General features: G+C 36.8%; 2 protein-coding genes and 1 long non-coding RNA gene across 3 annotated transcripts in view; 2 read left to right on the top strand and 1 right to left on the bottom strand.

Moving 5' to 3' along the window:
• Positions 1-18,264, bottom strand: part of LOC132286900 (RNA-dependent RNA polymerase 2) — a 32,150-nt gene extending 13,886 nt beyond the window's left edge. The window contains exon 1 of the mRNA XM_059789323.1: positions 17,556-18,264. Coding sequence (XP_059645306.1) covers positions 17,556-18,089 — 534 coding nt within the window. The 5' untranslated portion in view covers positions 18,090-18,264. The remainder of the gene's footprint in view (positions 1-17,555) is intronic.
• LOC132286419 (uncharacterized) lies at positions 5,070-7,977 on the top strand. The gene is made up of 3 exons (XR_009472783.1): positions 5,070-5,182; positions 5,589-5,666; positions 7,253-7,977. It is a non-coding gene; the product is annotated as an uncharacterized LOC132286419 (long non-coding RNA).
• Positions 8,281-9,870, top strand: LOC132286418 (L10-interacting MYB domain-containing protein-like). The gene is made up of 2 exons (XM_059788747.1): positions 8,281-8,807; positions 8,895-9,870. The coding sequence occupies exons 1-2, from the start codon at positions 8,430-8,432 to the stop codon at positions 9,093-9,095; spliced, it is 579 nt and encodes a 192-aa protein (XP_059644730.1). The 5' UTR covers positions 8,281-8,429; the 3' UTR covers positions 9,096-9,870.
• Positions 18,265-23,081: the final 4,817 nt, after the last annotated feature.

The raw sequence follows: 23,081 nt of genomic DNA, 5'->3' as shown, positions 1-23,081 counted from the left end.
TGGTACTTGGGATATTGTTCCATTACCTAGGGGTAAGAAACCAGTAGGTTGCAAATGGGTATACACAATAAAGTATGGGCTTCACTCGGACCTATGGAATTAATTATCTGGAAACATTTGCTTCAATTGCCAAGATGAACTCTATACGTATTCTTCTTTCTTTGGCAGCTAATTTGAATTGGCCCTTACATCAGTTGAATGTAAAGAATGCTTTCCTTCATGGTGACTTGAAGGAAGAGGTGTATATGACTATGCCACCAGGGTTTAAGCTTGCCAATGGTCAGAATTTAGTGTACAAGCCAAATAAAGCCTTGTATGGGTTAAAGCAGTCGCCACGTGCTTGGTTTAAGAGGTTCAGCACAGCTGTGAAAAGAGTAGGGTATACATAGAGTCAGGCAGATCATACTCTCTCCATCAAGAAGCACCAAGGCTGCACCACTGCCCTTATTGTATATGTTGATGATATTTTTATCACTTTAAATGATCCAGAAGAGATTCGTCAAATGAAGTCATTCTTAGGGACAGAGTTTGAGGTTAAAGGCCTCGGATCATTGAGATACTTTCTTGACATCGAGGTGTGCAATCGAAGAAAGGGATGTTCATTTGTCAATGGAAGTATGTGTTGGATTTGTTGGCTGAAACAGGCAGGCTTAGAGCTAGACCTATTGATATTCCTATTGAGTAGAGCCATAGGCTTGATGATGTAGATGGAGACCCATTAGATGATGTGGGAAGATTTTAGCAATTGGTTGGGAGACTGATTTACTTATCTCTCACGATCCCCGATGTTGCTTACGCTGTCAGTTTATGCATGCTCCACGTACATTTCACCTTGAGGTAGCTCATCATGTTCTTCGCTACCGCAAGGGTTCACCTGGTAAGGGGATAATGTTTGGCAGTCATGGCCACTTGCATGTTGAAGCCTATACTGATGCTGATTGGGTAAGGTCTGTATCAACAATCTACTTCAGGATATTGCACATTTGTTGGAGGTAATCTAGTTTCATGGCAAAGCAAGAAACAGTCTGTAGTAGCTAGATCTAGCACAGAGGCTGAATTCAGATCCATGGCACATGGAGTTTGTGAGTTGTTATGGCTACGTACGATGTTGGGTGAGTTGGGTTATCCTATTCGCGAGTCAATGAAGTTGTATTGTGACAACAAGGCTGCTATTAGCATTGCCCACAATCCAGTTCAACATGACAGGACAAAGCACATTGAAGTCGATCGACATTTCATCAAGGAAAAGCTTCGTCTTGGGCTGATTTGTACTCCATATGTCAACAGACATGATCAGGTTGCTGATGTTTTGACTAAGGGTGTGAGCAAGACTTGCTTACAAAATATGTTAGTCAAGCTGGGCATGATAGATATCTTTACACCAGCTTAAGGGGGAGTATTGTCAGGGGCTTATTTGTTATTACTTAAATAATGTTGGAGCTTATGTGAAATTTCTTAAACTTGTTATTATAAATAGAATGTGGTGGAAGGATGAAAGTATTCTTTCATTCTCTCTCACTTTCCCCATCTCTTTCTTTTTCTCTCATCCGTTTTCCTCTCTTTTTCTTCTTCTTTATCACTTACTCTTGATTTGATTATATCTTAAAGTCTAACATAAGATGCCCCATTGATTTACAGTTCTACCTTTTAACCCAAAAAAACAAAGAACTCAAAATAAAAAAAATTCAATTCAGGGATAGTAGTCTTCTCCCCATCTAAAGATCTCCTGTTCCTTTCCCTCCACAAAGGCCACCATTCTCTAACTTGCTAAGCCACTGGACAATAACAATCAAGCTCAACACCGAAAATAGTGAGAAGCATGGCCCCACATCCCTCACCAACGGACAATAACAATCAAAGGTGCCAATTTACATATATATATGTGTGTGTGTGTGTGTGTGTGTGTATATTACAATCACACGAGATATAATATTTAACATGATTCAGTGAAATTCTAACTACACCTATAGGTGGAAGAGAATTCACTAAAATTATATAAGAATTATAAAGGTAAAGTACACATACAATTGAAGTTCATCAGCACACAAACTTGAGCCCTAAACCAAACCCTTTTTCCCTATTCATTGGTGTTCTTCCCATCTCTACCCCATCGCTTTAAGAACTCCAATGAAACATATGACTATATTCTTTTCGCAAGTCTTCAATAATAACAGTAGAAGTATAATATAGAAGAAAAATGAGAGAATTGTGTAAAGGCTTGAATGAGATAAATTACTCATTCACAGCTCTATTATTTATAGATAAAAAGAGCACATGCTCATATTACAAGAAATGAAATTAAATCAAATTATAGCATATTCTATGGCATGTTCTATGGTATAATCAAATATCTGCTAATATGATAAATCTTTCCATAAATCGTGGCCATCATATCTACTAACACTCCCCCTCATGTGCATGGATATCTAAAACGCCCAATAAATCGTAGCTATCATATCTACTAACACTCCCCCTCAAGTTGGTGCATGGATATCTGAAACGCCCAACTTGAACAATGCATTCTCAAATACAATCTTGATAACGCCCTTTGTAAGAATGTCTGAGAGATTGTGATAAATATAGTGCAAATCTAACTAGTGATGATTTTCTCTTCAATGAAGTGCCGATCAACAAATCAAAAATGTCTCCTCAAGCCATAAACAATTAACAATGTCTCCTCATACCATAAACAATTAACAATGTCTCCTCAGACCATAAACAACCGATCATGTCTCCTCAGACCACAAACAACCGATCATGTCTCCTCAGACCATTTCCCTTTATATACATGTTTAAAACATGTAGATGGAAGAATCAACAATGTCTCCTCAGACCATTCCCCTTCATACATATGTTTAAACAAAGCTTTAGGTCTGGATGGTTTCACAATGAGGTTTTTATTGGAGAGCTGGAAGGTGGTTAGACAGGAGGTTATGGGCACTTTTCATGAGTTCCATTCTAATGGGAGGTTCGAAAAGTCACTGAATGCATCTTTTATTGCTCTAATTCCTAAGAAGGGCGGTGCTTCTGACGTTCAAGACTTTAGACCAATAAGTCTGAATGGGTGTATCTATAAGCTTATCGCAAAAGTCCTCGCGTTAAGATTGAGGAGTTTCTAGACGGAGTCAACTCTGAATCTCAAAATGCGTTCATTTGGAGCTGATAGATCCTGGATTCCGTTCTCATTACCAATGAATGTGTGGATTATAGGCTCAGTAACGTTCCTGGAATTCTGTGTAAGCTTGATATTGAGAAAGGCTATGATCATGTTTGTTGGAATTTTTTGTTTTATCTATTAAAAAGGATGGTTTCGGAGAGAGACGGAAGATGGATCAACGCGTGCATTTCCTCTGTCAGATTTTCTGTGTTGGTGAATGGGTCTCCATCCGGATTTTTTTTGGCAGTTCTCGTGGTTTGAGGCAAGGGGACCCATTCTCCCCATTCCTGTTCATTATTGTTATGGAGGCTATTAGAAGGTTGATGAAAAGGGCTGTGGATTTGGGATTTATCAGGGGCTTCAGGATTGGTCTAGATTCAGTTCAGCAGTTGGAGATCTCTCACCTGCTTTTCGCGAATGACACTCTAGTTTTTTGTGAGGCAAATGTGTCCCAATTGAGATATTTGAGATGTGTCCTGGTCTACTTTCAGGCAGTCTCAAGTTTAAAAGTCAACGAGAGCAAGAGCGTGCTTGTTCCTGTAAAGGAGGTTCAGGAGGTGGCTTCTCTTGCGGCAGTTTTAAGGTGTGAGATGAGCTCCTTCCCTATTTCTTACTTGGGCTTGCCGTTGGGTGATTCGTCAAGGAGGGTGGGAAGTTGGGACCCGGTGATAGAGCGTTTCGAGAGAAAATTGGCTAAGTGGGAAAAGCAATATCTTTCGAAGGGAGGAAATGTTACTTTGGTGAAGAGCACATTATCCAGTCTTCCACCTTATTTTCTTTCGCTTTTCCAGATCCCCTCCTCTATTGTTGGAAGACTTGAGATGCTTCAACAGAACTTCTGGGGCGGCCGGGGGGAGGAGTTTAAATTTCATCTTATCCTGTGGGAGCAGGTCTGCACTTTAAGTTGGGCGGTCTTGGGATTAAGAGATTGGCCCCTTTCAACAACAGAGTGCTCCTAGGCAAGTGGTTATAGAAATTCGGTAGCGAAAGACATGGGTTACGGAGGAAGGTTGATTTATATCTGTTGAAAAGCATAAAACGGAAGCGAAGAAACTGAACGAGTTGAACACACAGATATTACGTGGTTCAGCCACTAAGGCCTACATCCACGGCACAAAGAGTCCAAAGGGCTACATCACTTTTATAATATTCTCTCAAATCATATACAATACAATGGTGGAAGCTCCTTTATATAGGAGAAGAAATTATAAGAATGGAAAGAGATAGAAAATAGGAAACAAGGAGGATTTTTCTCCACTGATTCCTCTGTAATATCAAATCTTCAATAATAGGAAACAACATCAATTACTGAAAGATTTTCCCCCACTGATTTCTCCATTAAATCTTCAATACTCCCCCTCAAGTTGGAGCATGAATGCCCAACTTGCCATTGAGATGACGAGCAACAAGTGTGAATGATAAAGAGAGAAGACAAAGAACAATGCTACCGAACACAGCGACAACCCAAATAAGTGAACAAAAAATTGTCGGAGACACGGCAAAGGCGAGGACAATGCTACCGAACACACCGGCGGCCCAAACAAGTTAATAAAAACTGTCGGAGACACGGCAAAGGCGAAAAACACTACTGCCGAACAAACCGGTAACCCAAATAAGTCACAAATAGCACCGAGAAACCTTTAGCAACATTTCAGATGCTAAGGGCCCGTTTGGTAGCTGTTTTGTTTTGGTGTTTTTGTTACAGGACTTCATTTCAGGCCCAAAAACATGTTTGGTAGCTATTGTTTTGATTTAAACAGTGCTAAAATATTTTCAAAATTTAGGCCCAAAAGTGAAACACCAAAATGGTGTTTTTTGTTGTTTCAATACTGTTGGCCCAACAAAACCACTGTAGCGGAGGAAGTAAGTTACAATGAAAATTGTAGCGGAGGAAGTAAAAGTTTGCAACATTTGGCCCGACTATAATCTCTCTCCTTTGAAACCCTAGACGGCGATTTGGGAGGCGATGAAAACGCGATATTGACTGTAAGAGCAGTAGCCCGAGATCTGCCTCTGCAAGGCAAGGTATGCGTTCTTCCCCATTTTTTTCTTCAATACTCTTGCCGATAACGATTATTAGATATATATATATAGAGAAAGAGAGAGAAAGAAGGGCTTCGATCTAGATAGAAAAACAGATATATAGATATATATAGAGAGAGAATTGAAATGACGGAGAAACCCCAACCAGCCCGCTTCTTGTACTGCGGGATGTGCTGTTTACCTGTAGAGTACTGTGAGTTTCGACCAGATTTTGAATGTCCCGACCTTTACCCTGATCTTCCCAAAGGTCATCCACAACCTCCTAAACCCTAATCGTAAATCTGACACAATTATTCATATATATATATATATATATATATATATATATATATATATATCTTGATATATAAAATAATTTGTATACTTTGTTTTTCTATTCATGTTTCAGAGGCAAATTCAAAGGAAGCTGATAAAGTCTCAGACCAACTCAAGTCCACTTCAATCTCTGAGGGCAAAGCCCCTTCTGGTAATTTAATTTCTAAGTGTTGAACTTTTTCTTATATATGAATATGAATTCATATGTTATGTACTGTCTTTAATCTTGAATACCTTATATAAGCATATGCAACAAATGTTTTAAATCATTAAAATGCCAGTCAAGAGTGTTAGGTTCTACTTGTGCATGAGACGCCAACACTTCAACTAAAGATTCCAAAAATAGAAAAAGGAACAATTAGACGTGGAATGCAAATGATACATTTAAAGATTTAGGCTAGAAAACAATAAGAGATTCTCTGATGTGTATGGTAGTCCGTTTGGGCTATTAAAAAAAAAATGGTTATTGAGATTTTTGCATAATTGGTCGTAGAAGAAGAGAGTAAATACATATTTGTATAAATGACTGTTGTGAACTTTGTTTTTCTGTTCAAACTTTTTTTTTTCCTCTCTCCAATTTGGCTTGGTTGTTTAATTTCATAGTCTGGCTTATCCTTTTAAATATAGAATGCCTATTGTTATGTAACTACAATGGAAGTCCTCAATATATTAATCAGACCACAGTAAATCTAGGAGCAAGATTAAGAGGCATCTAAGGATAATTTGTTCCCTATTTTAGCATAAATACTGGTTAGCTCATGTCACTCGTATCTACTTGTTATAGAAGCTAACTTCCACCCCCCACCACCATATTTTAATCATGGATTCAAATCGAATCATGATGATACTTTTACTGGTACTAATTGAAAACGGGAACAAAACATTAATCAACTCTAAGTGTTTATGAATACAAGGTTGTAAACATGACTGTGATCTTGTCTGGTTTTATTGTCCTACCTTTTCAATTCTGAATCCTGAATATCTTTTCTGTTGAGAGGGGAATTATTATGTAATTTCAGTTAAGTGATCTGATGGAAAGGAGAATAAATAAAACCAATGGTATTGAATATATATCCTTTCGAAAATCCTTTTAACTGCCAAAGTGAAACAGGTTTTCTAGATGAGGGGAGGAGTACCAAAGCAAACTTTGAAACTATATAAACTGAGGAAGGAGAAAAAGGCAAGACGATGGATATTAATTGTGGGGAATAGAAATTAGTCCAGTTAGCATCCACACTAGTTGATTCAGATCGTGCTCTGTAATGGACAAGAGCAAATGTTAAATATTATATGTACGACAATGGATATACCAAGAGACTTAGGAATCTATTGTTGGGATAACTTAAGGTTTCTCACATGTTGACCCTGAAGCAAATTAATTGGAAATTGGCGTTTCATTTAGGTGTTTGACATGAAAGTATTGTGTCTCTAACGTGGCTATAAAGTAGTTAAAATATGAATTTTTTTGTCCTTTTCCCCTACGCATGTCACCGGAGATTGTTACTGCAATTCTTTCTTTAGTGGCTATTTGTAGTTAGGCTCTCAAAGTCATTCTGTTTTATTTTTTTGTCACTATGATTATGCCTAATTCATGTTTATGATAAGCAGTAGCATGTTGAAACATTAAACATAATCAATGCATTATAGATATATATTTAAATATTTAGTTACATTTTTATCATTCTTTTTAACTGGAATAATAATTGTTTTTACCTCTTCCACCCTTCCTTCTTGCAGCTGCTTTACTGAACTAGAGTTTGATATCTCTTGTTGAGTTGGTAGCTTTTCTTCTCATTAGATTCACAGCACCAAAAAGAGGTAAGCTTCTTATGCACACCCACCTTTTCTGGTTCAGTCTTTATCATTATGTCATTTCCCATACTTTTAAATATACATGCATAAGTTCAGAAGAATATCTGTATCTTTTACTCTTATTGAATTTATGATTTCTAGAATAAGAAAACACAATTATTAGTGAAATTTTGTGAGTAAGAGTGCTTCCCTTCTCCTCTCACGTATGTGTATATATATACAATTGCTATTACAATGAAATGACCATATTTCCCTTTAGTAAAATACCTAATATTGTAATATTTATCACCAATTTCTCCTTTCTCTTCTTGTTTTTTATTTTTTATATTTTGATTCAGTATTCTTTATTAAATGTGTGAACTTCTCGTAGGGCTTTCCAGCACTTATGCCATATTAACTATATGTATGTTTCCTAGGAACTAAGTAAAACCTAAAATCTTAAGCTCTTTCTAGCAAATGTATAAAAGGTGTCTTGTTCCTTAGAAACATCCAATTGATTCCCATGCAATGAAGGAAAAGAGTTTGAACAGACTTGTACTCCTTAACCTTTACATACAAATTTTAACATGTACAAATGATTATATTGTGGGTAATAGTGTCTGTGGTAGAATAACAGACTTGTTTTTGACTTGGACAAAGTTACTTTTCTTCTATTACAAAGAGGTTCTTTGAAATGTCAATTTCATTCTTTTGTTTGACCTATATTTCATAAAATGGTTGAGTGCAACACACATAATTTATATAATTCCTTGTAGTTTGGAAGAACATATTATTTTGGGAAATACCAATCTCCAAAGAAAGCAGAGGCCTCTGTGGTTTAACCTATCAATTGATCATTCTTTAATACTACTTGTTTGTTTACCACAGTGACATGCATGACAAACCTGTCTCAAATGTCAAAGTACTAACATTTTAGGGCGAATTTCACATACACCCCTAAGTTTAGATTACAATATCATTGAAACTCCTTTGAGTTTGGACAAATCTCACCCAAAATTATTAGTGAAATTTTGTGAGTAAGAGTGCTTCCTTTCTCCTCTCACGTATGTGTACTATTATTTTTTTTTTGTTATTAATTATTGTGTTGTTATTAATATGTTAGATGGATATGAATGTTGAGAATGTGGAACAATGCGGTGATTCTCTCACAATTGAAGAAGTGACTGAAGTTACGAACGATGGAAAATTGTTATGGGATGAGTCACTCATTGAAAAATTCGTGAATATTATGGTGGAAGAAGTTAAGGCTAATAATCGTAGTGGCACAACATTTAGTAAAAGTGGTTGGAGTAATTTAGTCAAACAAATGAATGTTCACACGGGGAGAAAATTTGGTTTAACCCAACTTCGGAATAAGTTTAATGGTTTGAGGAAAATTTATACTGAGTTTAAGAAATTATTATCGGAGACTGGCGTGGGATATAACCATGAGACGGGCATGGTTATAGTTGAGGAAGAGAGATGGGACAGGTTGTGCAAGGTTAGTAATTTAATTATTAGTCATAAATAAATAATAAAATCTTGTATATTATTGGTTATGTGGTTAATATTGTAACAAAATTTGTAGGTTGTTACGAATGCAAATAAGTATAAAAAGTATGGATGTAAGCATTTTGACAAGATGTCGACTATATTTGGGGACACATATGCAAGAGGGATGCATGCCCACCCATCCACTACAGCACCACCCACAATCATTTTGCCCACTCCCAATGATGACGATGATGAGGAAGAGGGTTGTGAGGTCAGTCCCCCCACCTTTACGTAAAGGTAAGAAAGCCAAAAGAGATGCTTTATCTCCTGGTATAGCTGCACTCTTGTCAAACATGAATGAGAATTCTGAGAGGAGAGCTGAGAGAATGGAAGCTGCAATAGAGAAAGCAGCTAAAGCATCTTCTACTTCTACTCGTGTATCTTCATGTGAGAAAGGAGATGATGAAGTTCTCTCTCCCTCAAAAAAGGATAGAGATTATGAAATGTTTGACGCCTCCATGCTCCTTTTACAAAAAATACCTGGAATTGAGATGGCCCAATTCGCTAAGGTATCGAAGTTATTACATGATTCTGAGAAGTGACAGAAATTTTTTCTTTCGGCACCTGAGGATGTAAGAATTGGTTGGGCACTGAATGTTTGAGTTTTTCTTTATGGATGATTGTGTTTTGTGTCATCGTTTAACTTATTACTATCTCACATTTGGATGACTGTAATAACTTAAATACTTTTATTATCTCACATTTGGATGACTGTAACAACTTAAATATTTTTATTATCTCACATCTGGATAACTGTAATAACTTAAATACTTTTATTATCTCACATTTGGATTACTGTAATAACTTAAATATTTTTATTATCTCACATCTGGATTGCTGTAATAACTTAAATACTTTTATTATCTCACATTTGGATGGCTATAATAACTTAAATACTTTTATTTCTTGGATGCCTGTTAGTACTCAAATACTTTAATACCATTATTTAAATGTTTGTTTTATTATTTAAATGTTTTGTTTATTATTTAATTGATTTGCTTATTAACTTAAATGCTTTGCATGTATTAAATCTTTAAATAGGGCAATGGATGTGTGGAACAATATAAGAAGAATAATTCAATTATCTGACGATGAGGAGGATAATGAGAGTGTCTTAATATTTGCTGCTCTTTTAGAAGAGCAGAACTTCTATCAAAAGAGGCGTTGTAGGGATTCCATTTTACAAGGGGAAACATATGTTATGGAGATTTTAAACGGCCATAGAGAAAGATGTTATGAAAATTTTAGGATGTACCCTGAAGTTTTTAGAATATTGTGTAGTACCCTGAAAGGTATAGGGCTGAAGGATTCTAAATTTTTAACTGTTTATGAACAAGTGGCAATCTTTTTGCTCACTTTATCTCATAATCAAAGGAATTGTGTTGTAGCAGAGAGATTTCAGCACTCCACTGAAACCATTTCTAGACACTTCCATGCTGTGTTGCATGCAGTGTGTCAGTTGGGCACCCATATCATTACCCCTCCTAATTTTTCTGTGATTCCGAATAAGATTAGAGAGTCTTCTAGGTTTTACCCTTACTTCAGGCATTGTGTGGGAGTTATAGATGGAACCCACATTCCTGCAACTCTGCCAGCAAGAACACAACTTCCATTTCGTGGTAGAAAGGGTTATACCACACAAAATGTAATGGTTGTATGTGACTTTGACATGAGGTTCACATATGTGCTAGCTGGGTGGGAAGGCTCAGCTAATGATTCGAGAATCCTAAATGAGTGTACTGAAAATGAGGCAATGAACTTTCCAGCTCCACCAGCAGGTAATATTTTTTTATAAATTCACTTAATATATGGTTAGTTTATCATACTGTATATATCTTTATGTATTCTAAACATGGCAGGTAAGTATTATTTGGTGGACTCAGGGTATGCCAATAAGCCTGGTTATTTGGCCCCATTTCGAGGTCATACTTACCACTTTCAGGAATACCGTAGGACTAGACAACCTCGTGGTCGGGAGGAAGTGTTCAATCATAGGCATTCATCTTTGAGAAATATAATTGAGCGATGCTTTGGGTCATTGAAGATGAGATTCGCTATTTTGAGGGCAATGCCTCCTTATAAGTTTTCAACACAAGTATTGATTGTAATGGCTTGTTGCACATTACATAATTTTATCAAAAATCAGCATCAGCCTGATGACATATTTGATGGTAATGATCCTCCTCAAAGTGATGGTGAAGATGATGAGATTGTTGAGCATGTGCCTTCGGCTCAGCTTCGAGAAATGGATCAATTGCGTAATACTATTGCTGATCAGATTTGGAATTCTCTTCAGCACTCTTGATCCTTCTGAAGGTGACGGTATATTTTTTCTTTTATATGTAATATATTTGTTGCTATTGTGAGCTTGCAATATATATATGTAATATAAATATTTTTTGCAGATATATAATTCAACTTAAATGCTATTATTGCAGATATGAAGTGTGTTGATGCTCTCTTAAAGGCCACATGTGCTGTTATGAAGATGATGTGTCGTTGCCATTGTTATCCACTTTATGAACTTCTTATTAATTTTTAGCGACAACTACGTATTGTTAATGCTTTGTTCCAAACATTTTATGTACAACTTAAACGTGTTTAATTTGTTGGTTGAATATTTCAGGACTTGTAAATGTTATACACTCTATTTCAATTATACTTTCAATTGAGTTTGTTTTTATTTTAATGTTGTGTTGGACTATACAGGTATCAGGATAATAAAATTGAAGCAGGTTATTGCAAAGAACTTGTAAATAGGTTATTGCAAATTTTTTTCACAAATGTTGACTCTCATGTAGTATAATAAAATGTGACTAGAGATTATTTATTTTTAATATTGAGTTGGACTATACAGGTATAATGATAATAAAATTGAAGCAGGTTATTGCAAAGAACTTGTAAATAGGTTATTGCAAATTTTTTTACAAATGTTGACTCTCATGTAGTATAGTAAAATGTGACTAGAGATTATTTATTTTTAATATTGAATTGGACTATACAGGTATAATGATAATAAATTTGAAGTAGGTTATTGCAAATAACTTGTAAATAAGTTATTGCAAAAATTAATATATATATAATTTGGTGGGGGTTTACATTTTTTTACAAAAGAGAAGGCAAGAATCTGTATTTTGGAGTTAAATTCCCACCAGTGCAAACTTACAAGAGTCGAAAATTATTATCAGAGCTGTGTAGTATTTTTTTTTCTTCTTTCGCTAATGCGAAAAATGAGCAAAATGAATGAAATACAAACCTATGGACAATCATCACCAAAGGAACAAACTATACCAAGAAATTTCAAATAACTTGAAGTGTAGTTTCAGATCAAGATAACATGCAAAATGGTTGAAATTATTGGTTCAATTATTAGAACTAACATTCTACATTTTCGCTAAAGCAGTTGCTTCTGTAATTACACTTTGGTTTTATATATATATATATATATATATATATATATATATATGTTTATGTGTTCAAATTTTAATAAATTTATTAAAAATATATAGACTATTTATATAGAAATAAATTTATAAATAAATTTAACCAAACATATTTTTTATTTCTGTTTTATTTTGTTTACAACAGTTGGAGTTACCAAACATGTTTTGTTTTTAAAATTCTTGAAATGCATGACTTACCAAACGTGTTTTGCATATTTTTGTTTCCGACATTTCTACAGTAAAACATCGTTCCCAAACGTGCTTCCGATTTTTGCCAAAACACTCTAATAGTAAAAACGCTATTTCTGTTTTAGCCAAAAACAAAACGCCAAAAACAAAACGCCTAAAGTAAAACGCATGCCAAACGGGCCCTAAGGGAATACCCCAAAATAGGGGTCCGAACCTAGGAAGAGAAATTAGGCTTTGATACCATGTTGAAAAACATAAAACGCGAAGAAATTAAATGAGTAGAACACACAGATATTACGTGGTTCAGCCACTAGGGCCTACATCCACGGCACAAAGAGTCCAAAGGGCTACATCACTTTTATAATACTCTGTCAAATCATTATATAGGAGAAGAAATTATGAGAATTGAAAGAGATAGAAAATAGGAAATAAGGAGGATTTTTCTCCATTGATTCCTCTCTAGCATCAAATCTTCAATAATAGGAAACAACATCAATTACTGAAAAAAATTTCCTCCACTGATTTCTCCATTAAATCTTCAATAATGTGAGTTGATATATATGTGTCCCCTCAATCATGCCTTGAATCATGGACCTAAAATCAAGGACCTTGATTCATTGAGGCTACTCCCTTGAGTGAGTGGTCTGCCCACTTTGTGCCCCCCTTAACATGCCTTGATTCATGGTTTTTGTATTAAGTTAATTATTTCTCTGTTTCCTTTATTGTAAGATTCACATGTGCTCCTCTAGTATAAATAATAAAGCTATGGATGAGTTATATAACAAAGCAATTACATATATCTCTAGATCTCTCTTATCTTATATTTCTCCCATCCTATCATATAATTCTACATGGTATCAGAGCCACCGCCAGAGATGGCGGCATAAGTTTCATCTCCGGCAGCGGTCCATCATCATCCCCTTCTTGCAACTTTAAGGTCTCTATCTCCGTTGCCATTCCGTTCTGGTAGTCATCACCACGTGCTTACTGTCATTTTTCAGATTTCTCTTTCGTCGTTTGATTTTGTTAGAGCTCTCTATTTTGGATTGCTTTTTGTTCTGGACAATGTGTTTTCTGCCTCTATTAGGTTTTGTTCCTTGTTCATATATAATTTGTTTACAGCAATGAGGGCATTGAAAGTTTGAATCCATGGTCTGAAGAGACGTGGGTTTTTTTTTTTTTTATTGTCTGAGAAACATTGTTGATCCATGGTCTGAGGAGACGTCGTAGCATCTTTGCCTTGTTGTGGCTACCAGAGTGTTCGGTATCATTGTCCTTTGCCTTTTTGTGTTTGTCGATGTATTCGGTAGCATCGTCCTTTGCCTTGTGGGGCTGTCGGCGTGTTCGGTAACATTGTCCTTTGACTTGGCTTTGATACCAGTGTGTTCGGTAGCATTGCAGTCTTATTGTGGAAATGATACAATTGTTTCATGTCTTGATATAGTCAAGTTGAGCTTGGTTGATATCTTCCCTACAGCTTGAGGGGGAGTGTGAGCTGATATATATGTGTCCCCTAATCATGCCTTGAATCATGGACCTAGAATCAGGGACCTTGATTCATTGAGGTTGCTCCCTTGATTGAGTGGTCTGCCCACTTTGTGCCCCCTTTAACATGCATCGATTCATGGCTTTTGTATTAAGTTAATCATTTTTCTCTTTCCTTTATTGTAAGATTCACATGTGTTCCTCTAGTATAAATAACAGAGCTATGGATGAGTTATATAACAAAGCAATTACATATTTCTCTCGATCTCTCTAATCTTATATTTCTCCCACCCTATCATATAATTCTACTATGTCGTTTTGGAAAGGAGAGAGGGGGATGGTCATCTAGGTTGCTCAGATTTGCTGTCGGCGTGGGGGTGTGGAAATCCATTGGGAAGGGATGGAATGAGTTCACTAAGCATATTAGATTCAGAGGTAGGAAGGAAGAGGCATCCGGTTTTGGGAGGATACTTGGTGCGAGGATCGCCCATTGTCTTGTTTGTTCCCAAGGTTGTTCAAGATTGCTATTGATAGACATGCTTTGGTAGCTGACTGTTATCGACTCGATAGCGGTAGGTTGTCTTAGGATGTGCGGTTCCAATGATCCTTTCAAGATTGGGAGTTAGACGCCGTCACTCGCTTGCTGGACCTTTTGTATAGACAGGAGGTGGATGGTACTGGTTCGGATTCCTTGACTTGGGTGCCTTCTTCGCAGGGGACTATTCAGGTCCGTTCCTTTTTTCTCTGCCTCTCCGAATTTCCAATTTCCCATGGAAAACGGTTTGGCATCTAAAGGCTCCTCTAAGTGTGGCCTTTTTTGTTTGGACTGCAGCTTGGGGCACGATTTTGACTTTGGACAATTTGAGAAAGATAAGACAAATCATAGTCAATTGATGTTATCTGTGTAAAAATGATGGAGAGTCTATAGATCACCTTCTTTGGCACTGTCCCATGGCTCATGGAGTCTTATTTTGGGTCTGTTTGGCGTCCAATGGGTTATGCCCCTGACTTCAAGAGATTTGATTGACGTATGGAGGGGCCAAAGGGTGGGGGCTCATGCTCGTGACTATTGGAGGGCGACCCCCCTATGTGTTTGGTGAGGTCTTTGGAAAGAGCGGAATAGAAGATCTTTTAATGGGGAGGAATTCTCCATTGGAGCGTTGAAGTTTTCTATTATTTGTCCTCTTTTTAGTTGGGTTATGGAGAGAAATTGTACATCTTTAGATGAAATCGTGGACTTTTTGAGTTCTTTGGGTCCATAGGACACCTTTTTTTGGTTTCGGCATTTGTATAGCTCTTGGGACGCGTTCCCCTTTTGAACGTTTTCTAGTACAATTTTACTTATAAAAAAAAAAATAATTTACATATAATTAAACAATGTAGATGAAAGAATCAACAATGTCTCTCAGACCATAAAAGAAACAACTATGTCTCTCAGACCATAAAAGAAACAACTATGTCTCCTCAGACCATTACTGAATATATGGTGCCAAACTCGCAACGCCCTCATTGAGGTCGGACCACCCTGCCTACCTGACATTTCCCGGATGGGTGATGTCACCTTAGACCATTCCCGAACGGGTGGTACCGAACTCGCAATGCCCTTATTGCAATCGAACCACCCTGGCTCTGTCACCAAGTAGAAATATAAAAAAGAAAAGAAATGAGAGAATTGTATAAAGGCTTGAATGAGATAAATCACTCATTCACAGATTTAGTATTTATAGATAAAAAGAGCACATGCTCATATTACAAGGAAAAAACTTAAATCAAATCACAACATATTCTAGACCATATTCTATAACATAATCAATTCTCTGCTAATATGGTAAATCATTCCATAAATCGCGGCTATCATATTTGCTAACAATAACCTATTTGAAGAATCATATATCCAATTTCTTATTAAAGAAATGATACAAATTCCTTATGCCCCAAATAAAACATCCAACAAGAACTTTCCTGAATAAAAATTAGAGCTAAAAGCCTACAACTTAGAAACCAAATCGCAACATAAAATTGGGGAAAAAAAGCCGAATAATCTCCTTTTTATCTCAAATACCATTCAGCTAACTTACAGTTGATCCAAACCCTACCGTGTAATCTATCACACTTTTTTTTTTTTGATAAGTAATCTAGCATACTTTTATAATCATCATATTAAGCGGAAGCCAATTGATTGATTACGTCTTTTATTTAAAATCCATTTGCAGCTACTGAGGCTTCTTTTGTGTTTTCATGTTGCAATGACTTCTTCAAATAGAACTAACCTAGCCAGGGCAGACATGGCTCTAATACCAATTTGCCTATATCTACAGGGGGAAAATAATAATAATTCTAAGGGAAATAAAGAGGGTGCAGTACACATATCAAATCCAGGCACATGCACAAAAATATATCACGACTACATCTCTCCCATAAGTTTCACCCAGTAACCTAGGCTTCTATCTACAAAGTCCTATACCCAATTTTGTTGCTGAATAGAGGAAAAAATTTATTGTGCCCCAAGTAAAACTCTTAACAATGTCACTAAACAGTAGACAACTCCAAAATATGAACATAATCATAGGTGGAACTTGAGACAAAATTCCAAACAAATAGTTCAACAAATATGGATCTTCTTGATAACAAAATGAAATTGAATAAAATTCCATATAATCTCCATTTTATCTCAACTACCATTAAGCTATCTTACAGTCGATCCAAACCCCACTACGTAATTGATCACAATTTCACAATCATCGTAATTAAACAGAAGCTGATTGATTGCCTCCAACATTTAACTAAAATCCATATGCCCTATTGAAACTTCTTTTAAATGTTCTGGTTCTTACAATGACTCCTTCAAATAGAACGGATCTCCCCAGGGCAGACCTGGCTATAATACCAAATTGCCTTACCTACAAGCAGAACAAGATATCACAATAACTCTAGGGGAAATAAAGAGGGTGAAGTTCACGTATCAGCAAAACCCACGCATATGAACTTAAGCCCTAAAATTTCCCTCCTCCTTGGTGTTCTTCCCACTATATGACCAATCTCTCCACAAACTCCTGTGAAACCTCACAGATCATATCACATGACTATATCTCAGTCATAGGTTTCAACCAATAACCTACTCTTTTATTTACAAAATACTACACCCAAGTTTCTTGATGAATACAGAATACAAGTTTATAGTACCTCAAGCAGAACTCCTAACAAAAACTACCCTAAACCAAAGACAACTCTAAAATGCAAACATAATCACAGAAGAAATTTGAGACAAGATTCCCAACAAATACTTTACCAAATATGGATCTTATATCAATTTAAGTCATAAATAAAAAACAAATGCAATGAGACAAGTCTATCCAATTAAAGCTAAAGCATCCAGGAAGTCAGTTGTAAGCTTAAGTCACAATTATCAAGTAATCCAATAGAAGATTATTTGTGATTTTACCCTTATCTAAATACTTCCCAAAGCATTAACAAAACCCTTCAATTTAAAAAAAAAAAATTAAATTAAAAATAGAAATAAATAAATAAATAAATAAAAGAAAGAAAAGAAAGGGACCAAATATGTGAAAAATCTATACCTTCAGAAGAACTGCATTAGCTTTCTCACCATCCGAAGAATACCCAGAAGCCCCAAAAACATCAGCAAACAGTACCTCCAATTTATAACACTCCCCACCATGACCCACCCAGAACTCAATAGTCCTCCTTTCAGGCATAAACCAGGCCTTGACACCTTCCCAAGACTCCAACACACACATACAATCATCTTTCACCAAAAAACCAGTATGCAAAACCCCATTTTGAACCCGATTTTGAGGATCGATAGGTCGAGTAATGACATCATCGAAGGAATCGGAGAGAGTGAGGTTTGACCCTTTGAATAGAAGCTTTCCCTGGTGAGAGAGGCATGCGGCCTTTGATTTGGCTTCCAGGGACTCGAACTGGACTCGGCCAAAGCCTCTGGACTTCCAGTTCTTGCGCTCGGTGACGATTTCGCAGGCGAAGATTGATCCTTTGCCGGTCGTGAACTCGAAGAATTCGAGAAGCTCTTGGGCTATGGCTGCTCGCGGGATGTTTGAGATTCGAACTGTAGGTCTGTCCACCAGAGTCATGGTGTGAGAGGGAGAGACTTGAGCCGAGGTAGAGAGAGATTTTTATGCCTCTCGTTTTCAGCTCTCGGATTTAGATTCCTTGCCTTTTTATCTCACCTGAGCGATAATGGATAGATAATTTTTGTTTTGTTTTGTTTTGTTTTTTTGTTTGAAATATTGTCCTGTTTTTTCTCACCTGAACGATGCTTAGATATATATATTTATATTTTTTTTCGTCGCAACAACACAAAAGGTAAGAAAAAACTCATACACAATCAGCAACATAAGCTTCCAAAAGGCGAAACACAATGAGCACCAAGTTCCCAAGGGCGGAACCAAAAATTATTAGTGGGATGAACTACAATTAAACATAAATTTAATAACACAATTTTTTAAGCATATTTTTTTTATTAGGGCTTGTTTGGCTTGGGTTTGTTTAGTTTAGGCCTTTATTTTAGCATTGTGGCTTAATTGACTTCGGCATGTTTAGGTGAACTAATACTAATAATAATAATATATATATATTTTTTTTTTGGGTTAGGTTAAAATTACCCATAGAAAAAAATAAAATAAAATAAAATAAAATAAAAAATTTGGGGTGGGCTGGAGCCCAGCCCAACCCTACCTTAGATACTCCATTGCCAAGTCCGCTTCCATCTCACTCCGCGAGACGATTACCCTCCCTTTGAACATGCACAATTGAAAACTTAGAAAAAGCTTGAAGCTCATTTTAGATATTGGACAACATAGAATCATTCGCACCATAATCATATTGAACTCCCGCTATGGCATCCACCACCACTTTAGCATCCGACTCAAAGCAGACTAATTGAAAATTAAAAACTCTGGCCCAATAAGTTGCACGACGAAATGCAAATGTCTCAGCCTCAAGCATCGATGTGGAGGAAAACGGCTTAAAAACTATTGCGCTTGAAGAACAAATCCATCTGATTGCCGAAACACCGCACCTCCACTCCCCAATAAAGAAGACCTTGAAAAACTAACATCCACATTACATTTAATAACATCATGCAAAGGACGAATCCAACGGTTAAAGGACACAATCCGTTGCGAAGGAGGAACAAGTTGTTTGCATTTTTCTGCACATTCACAAATTCCCAGAAAACGAGTCGTAGCAAGATTAGCCACCGGCAAAGGATTCCACATTTCCTTCTCAAAACCATTTTATTTCTAACCTTCCAAATCGTCCACACACAAAATAAAGCTAAACTTACCATTACACATTTATTTTACTTGGAAGGCACTGCAGCACCCGAAATTCTATCCCACCATTCAACAAAAGATAAAGGAGGATTTTGAATAAAGTCCCAGTGAAGAGGGGTTAACTTCCATACCTGAACCGAGTGAGAATATCAAAAAAAATATATGATTAATATCTTCTACCTCCAACCCACACCGCTGGCACACCGGATCCTCCAAGCATCCTCATCGAACTAACTCAAACCCTGTTGGGATTACACCATAACAACATTTCCAAATAAAATTTTTAACTTTGGAAGGTAGAGACAAACGCCACGGTGATCGGTTGATCAACTATACATCAACCTTCGCAATAGCACGAATCATTGTAAAATAGGGCTATTGGTCGGGTGAGTCGAACCACTGGGACTGCGCTAATCTATGGCAACCTAAGTGTCTAGAGTCATTTTAGAGTGATAAGGGGTGTTCATAGAGGGTTTATTTTGTTTGTCACTAAACTACAATTTCAGAATGCATAAAACAATAAATTGAAGGAGATTAAAAGAGAAGATTTAGAGAAGGAAGTCTAGGGAAGTGAGTCCACTCCAAACCTCTACACAAGCTAATTATATAATTAATTTGGGGAATTAATGTAGAAATGACCTTGATATATAATAATACATGACTACTATAATATCTTCAAGAAATTCAATTAATTAAAGAGTAAGAACAACCTATCAAAGCTTCACATGGTTGAGTTACCTAAACTAAGATGCAACCCTAGACATGCTCACTAAGCTAGAGATTGTCAAACAATTAATCAATTGGTGGAAGCACTTGATATCAAGTCACAAGATTAACTCATCAAAAGAAATTCTTAAGCTATGGATTAACAAGCTACTCAAAACCATGCCATTAAAACCGTTCCATAATCTTAGTTCCATTGTCACTATGAAACTATAAGCCATACAACTATGAGATTAAATAATCTAAGACAAGAGTATGTAAATCAACATAGTCATTCAAACATTCAAAATCTTCATTACAATTTGTAACATGCTCTAGACCATGGAACTAGCCAAATATGCATTTCATTCCCCAAAATAAATCAAAAACTAGACATGCTTACAAGGTAGAGCTTCATCACCTCCCTAGATGGAGGTTTAGTTACCCATTGATGCACTAGAGGAAGGAGGAAGCAAAGCCTTGACCTCCATTTTCGAGCTCCCCTCTTCTAGCTCCAAGAACACACCTTTCTTGCTCTCTTCTCTCTTCTCTATCTTGCCAAAATTCAAGGATATGAAATGTGTGGCCTTTGGTTGCCTTTTGTCCTCCAACAAAACCCTCTCTCTCCTCCAAGGAACACCTCCAACCACTTCATAAAGAAGGAAGATGGCATTGAGGAAACCAATGTGCAAGTGGCTGAAATTGAGCCATTTCTGAGTGCAATCTGCCTGATTTTTGAGCACTCGAAGAGTGGTCTCGAGCACTCTAAATTAGTGTAATGTGCAACATGCTCTTCTTGCTCAGCACTGACCTACTTTGGTAAAACTGCTATAACTTTGTGCCCCAAACTCCGAATGATGATCTGTTTGAAGATTTGGAGAGCTGATTCAGTGATTTAAAAACTTCATGTTTTGATGAAGACCCAATTCTCAAGTCTGGTTGGTCGAAAATGGGGAGAAAGGCAGTACTTCAGTGCTGCCAGGCAGTTCCACGCACCTCTGTTAAGAAGATCATAACTCTCTGCTCTGAACTCCGAATGATGAACCGTTTGAAGATTTGGAAAGCTGATTCAGACCTCTAAATCTTTCATGTTATGATGGAAGTCCAGTTCTTGAGTTTGCTAGGTCGAAAATGGCGACAAAAGTCAGGTTCACTGCTGCCAGAAATTCAGAATTGGCACCCTTTTTGTTCAAAATTCCACAAGGCATCATTTTTGCTTCCTTTTTGCACTTTAACCTGAAAATGCACAAAAACATGCAAATGGAGTTAAACTACATAAAATAATCAATTAATGGACTTTGTTAATGTAATTTAGGGCGCTTGAATATACAGTATTCAGCGCTTATCACACGGCTTACTCCATAACTGACCCGACACCCTTGGACCATCATCCTTCCTCCATTTTCCGCAAACTTGGATTATAATATAGAGAGGCGGCTAATTGGTATGCTGACTTAACACTGAACCTTCCTGAGGCATCAACTTCCCAAATTTGGACATCCTCCATTGGCCATGACTTAAAGAAATCTGAGATATACGATAGATTTTAACTGAAGAAAATAATTGCCACAAAACATCCATACGCCACTCTTTGCCATCATGTAGCTCATCAACCCAAGCATAACGAGACTCAAACTCCCTCAGCCCCAATGGCAAGGAAAGGGGAGGAATCCATTTATCTTTCCAAAAATGGATAGATTTACCATTTCCTACCACTCAGCGTAGTCCGTGCCTCAGCAACTCCTGCGACGACCAACTACTACGCCAAGCCCAGGATGGATTTGATCCTAGATGCGCGTCAAGAAAGGAACATGATAGGAAATATCTCACTTTGAACAACTAATAAGCCACTCTATATTTAGAAACTTGGAAATTCTAAGCAGGTTTAACCAACAAAGGCATGTTGAAAGCTTTAAGGCCACGAAACCCAAACCCACCATCATTCTTACTTTAGCATAATAAATCCCATGTAGCCCAATGAATTGATTTTAGTAGACCATGCTTCATCCACCAGAATGATTGCACCTGCTTCAATAAATCAAGACACAAAGTACGAGGTAACCGAAAAGTAGACATAATATTGGTTGGAAGAGTATTAAGCACTGCCTTTATCAAGACTTCCTTACCACCATCTGAAAGTGTATGTTGCCTCCAAGATGCTAAACGATCCTTTATTTGTTAGAGCAAGAATTTAAACACATCATATTTGGACCGGCCAATAATCGCTGGCATCCCTGGATATTTTGTCTTAAACCCTTCCTCGGACAATCCCAACAATTGACTCAATGCACGCCGTAATTACATGGGAGCATTCTTGGAGAAGAAAATGCTGGATTTTTCAAAATTCACCTTTTTGTCCCGATGCCATCTCATAAGCATGAAGAATGTGCTTTAGAGATCCAATTTCTAATTCAGAAGCCTGGCAAAAGACAATAGAGTCATCTACAAAGAACAAGTGAGAGATATATGGTGCACCTCTACAAATCCTCACCCCTAAAAGAATCTTTTCCTTGTTGGGCCCTCTGGAGAGCTATAGAGAACGCCTCATCACAAAGCATGAGAAGATACAGCGATAAAGGGTCACCTTATCGCAACCTAAGCGATGGATAAAAGAATCCCACTGAAGTGCCATTTATAACCAAAGAGTATGGGACTATTGAGAGACATGAGTATAACATTTTAATCCAATGGTGATTCAATCCCAACTTTTTAAGCATACTGAATAAGAACTTCCATTCTTTGTGCTAATAGGCTTTACTCATATCTAGCTTGAGCGCCAAAAAAGCTTTCCTCCCCTTCATTTTATTTTTCAAGTAATGAAGAATCTCATAAGAAAAAAGAATATTGTCGGTGATATGACGCCTTGTAATAAATGCAGATTGAGATTCACTAATAACTTGATCTACAACACATTTCAAATGATTAGTCATCACTTTTGTAATAATTCGATAAACAACATTATATAAAGAAATTGGTCGGTAATGAGAACTAAAGTAGGAGACTCATTTTTAGGAATAAGAACAATATTAATATGATTTAAGCATGAAAACATATACCCTATTTGGAAGAAGCTAGACATGGCTTCTG

This window comes from Cornus florida, unplaced genomic scaffold (assembly GCF_030987335.1).
Source record: "Cornus florida cultivar Cherokee Brave unplaced genomic scaffold, ASM3098733v1 CherokeeBrave_3.0.0_Hap2_Chr11, whole genome shotgun sequence".
Lineage (NCBI taxonomy): Eukaryota > Viridiplantae > Streptophyta > Magnoliopsida > Cornales > Cornaceae > Cornus > Cornus florida.
Note: the sequence above shows the minus strand (reverse complement) of the source record. Positions and strands in the feature narration are given on the sequence as shown.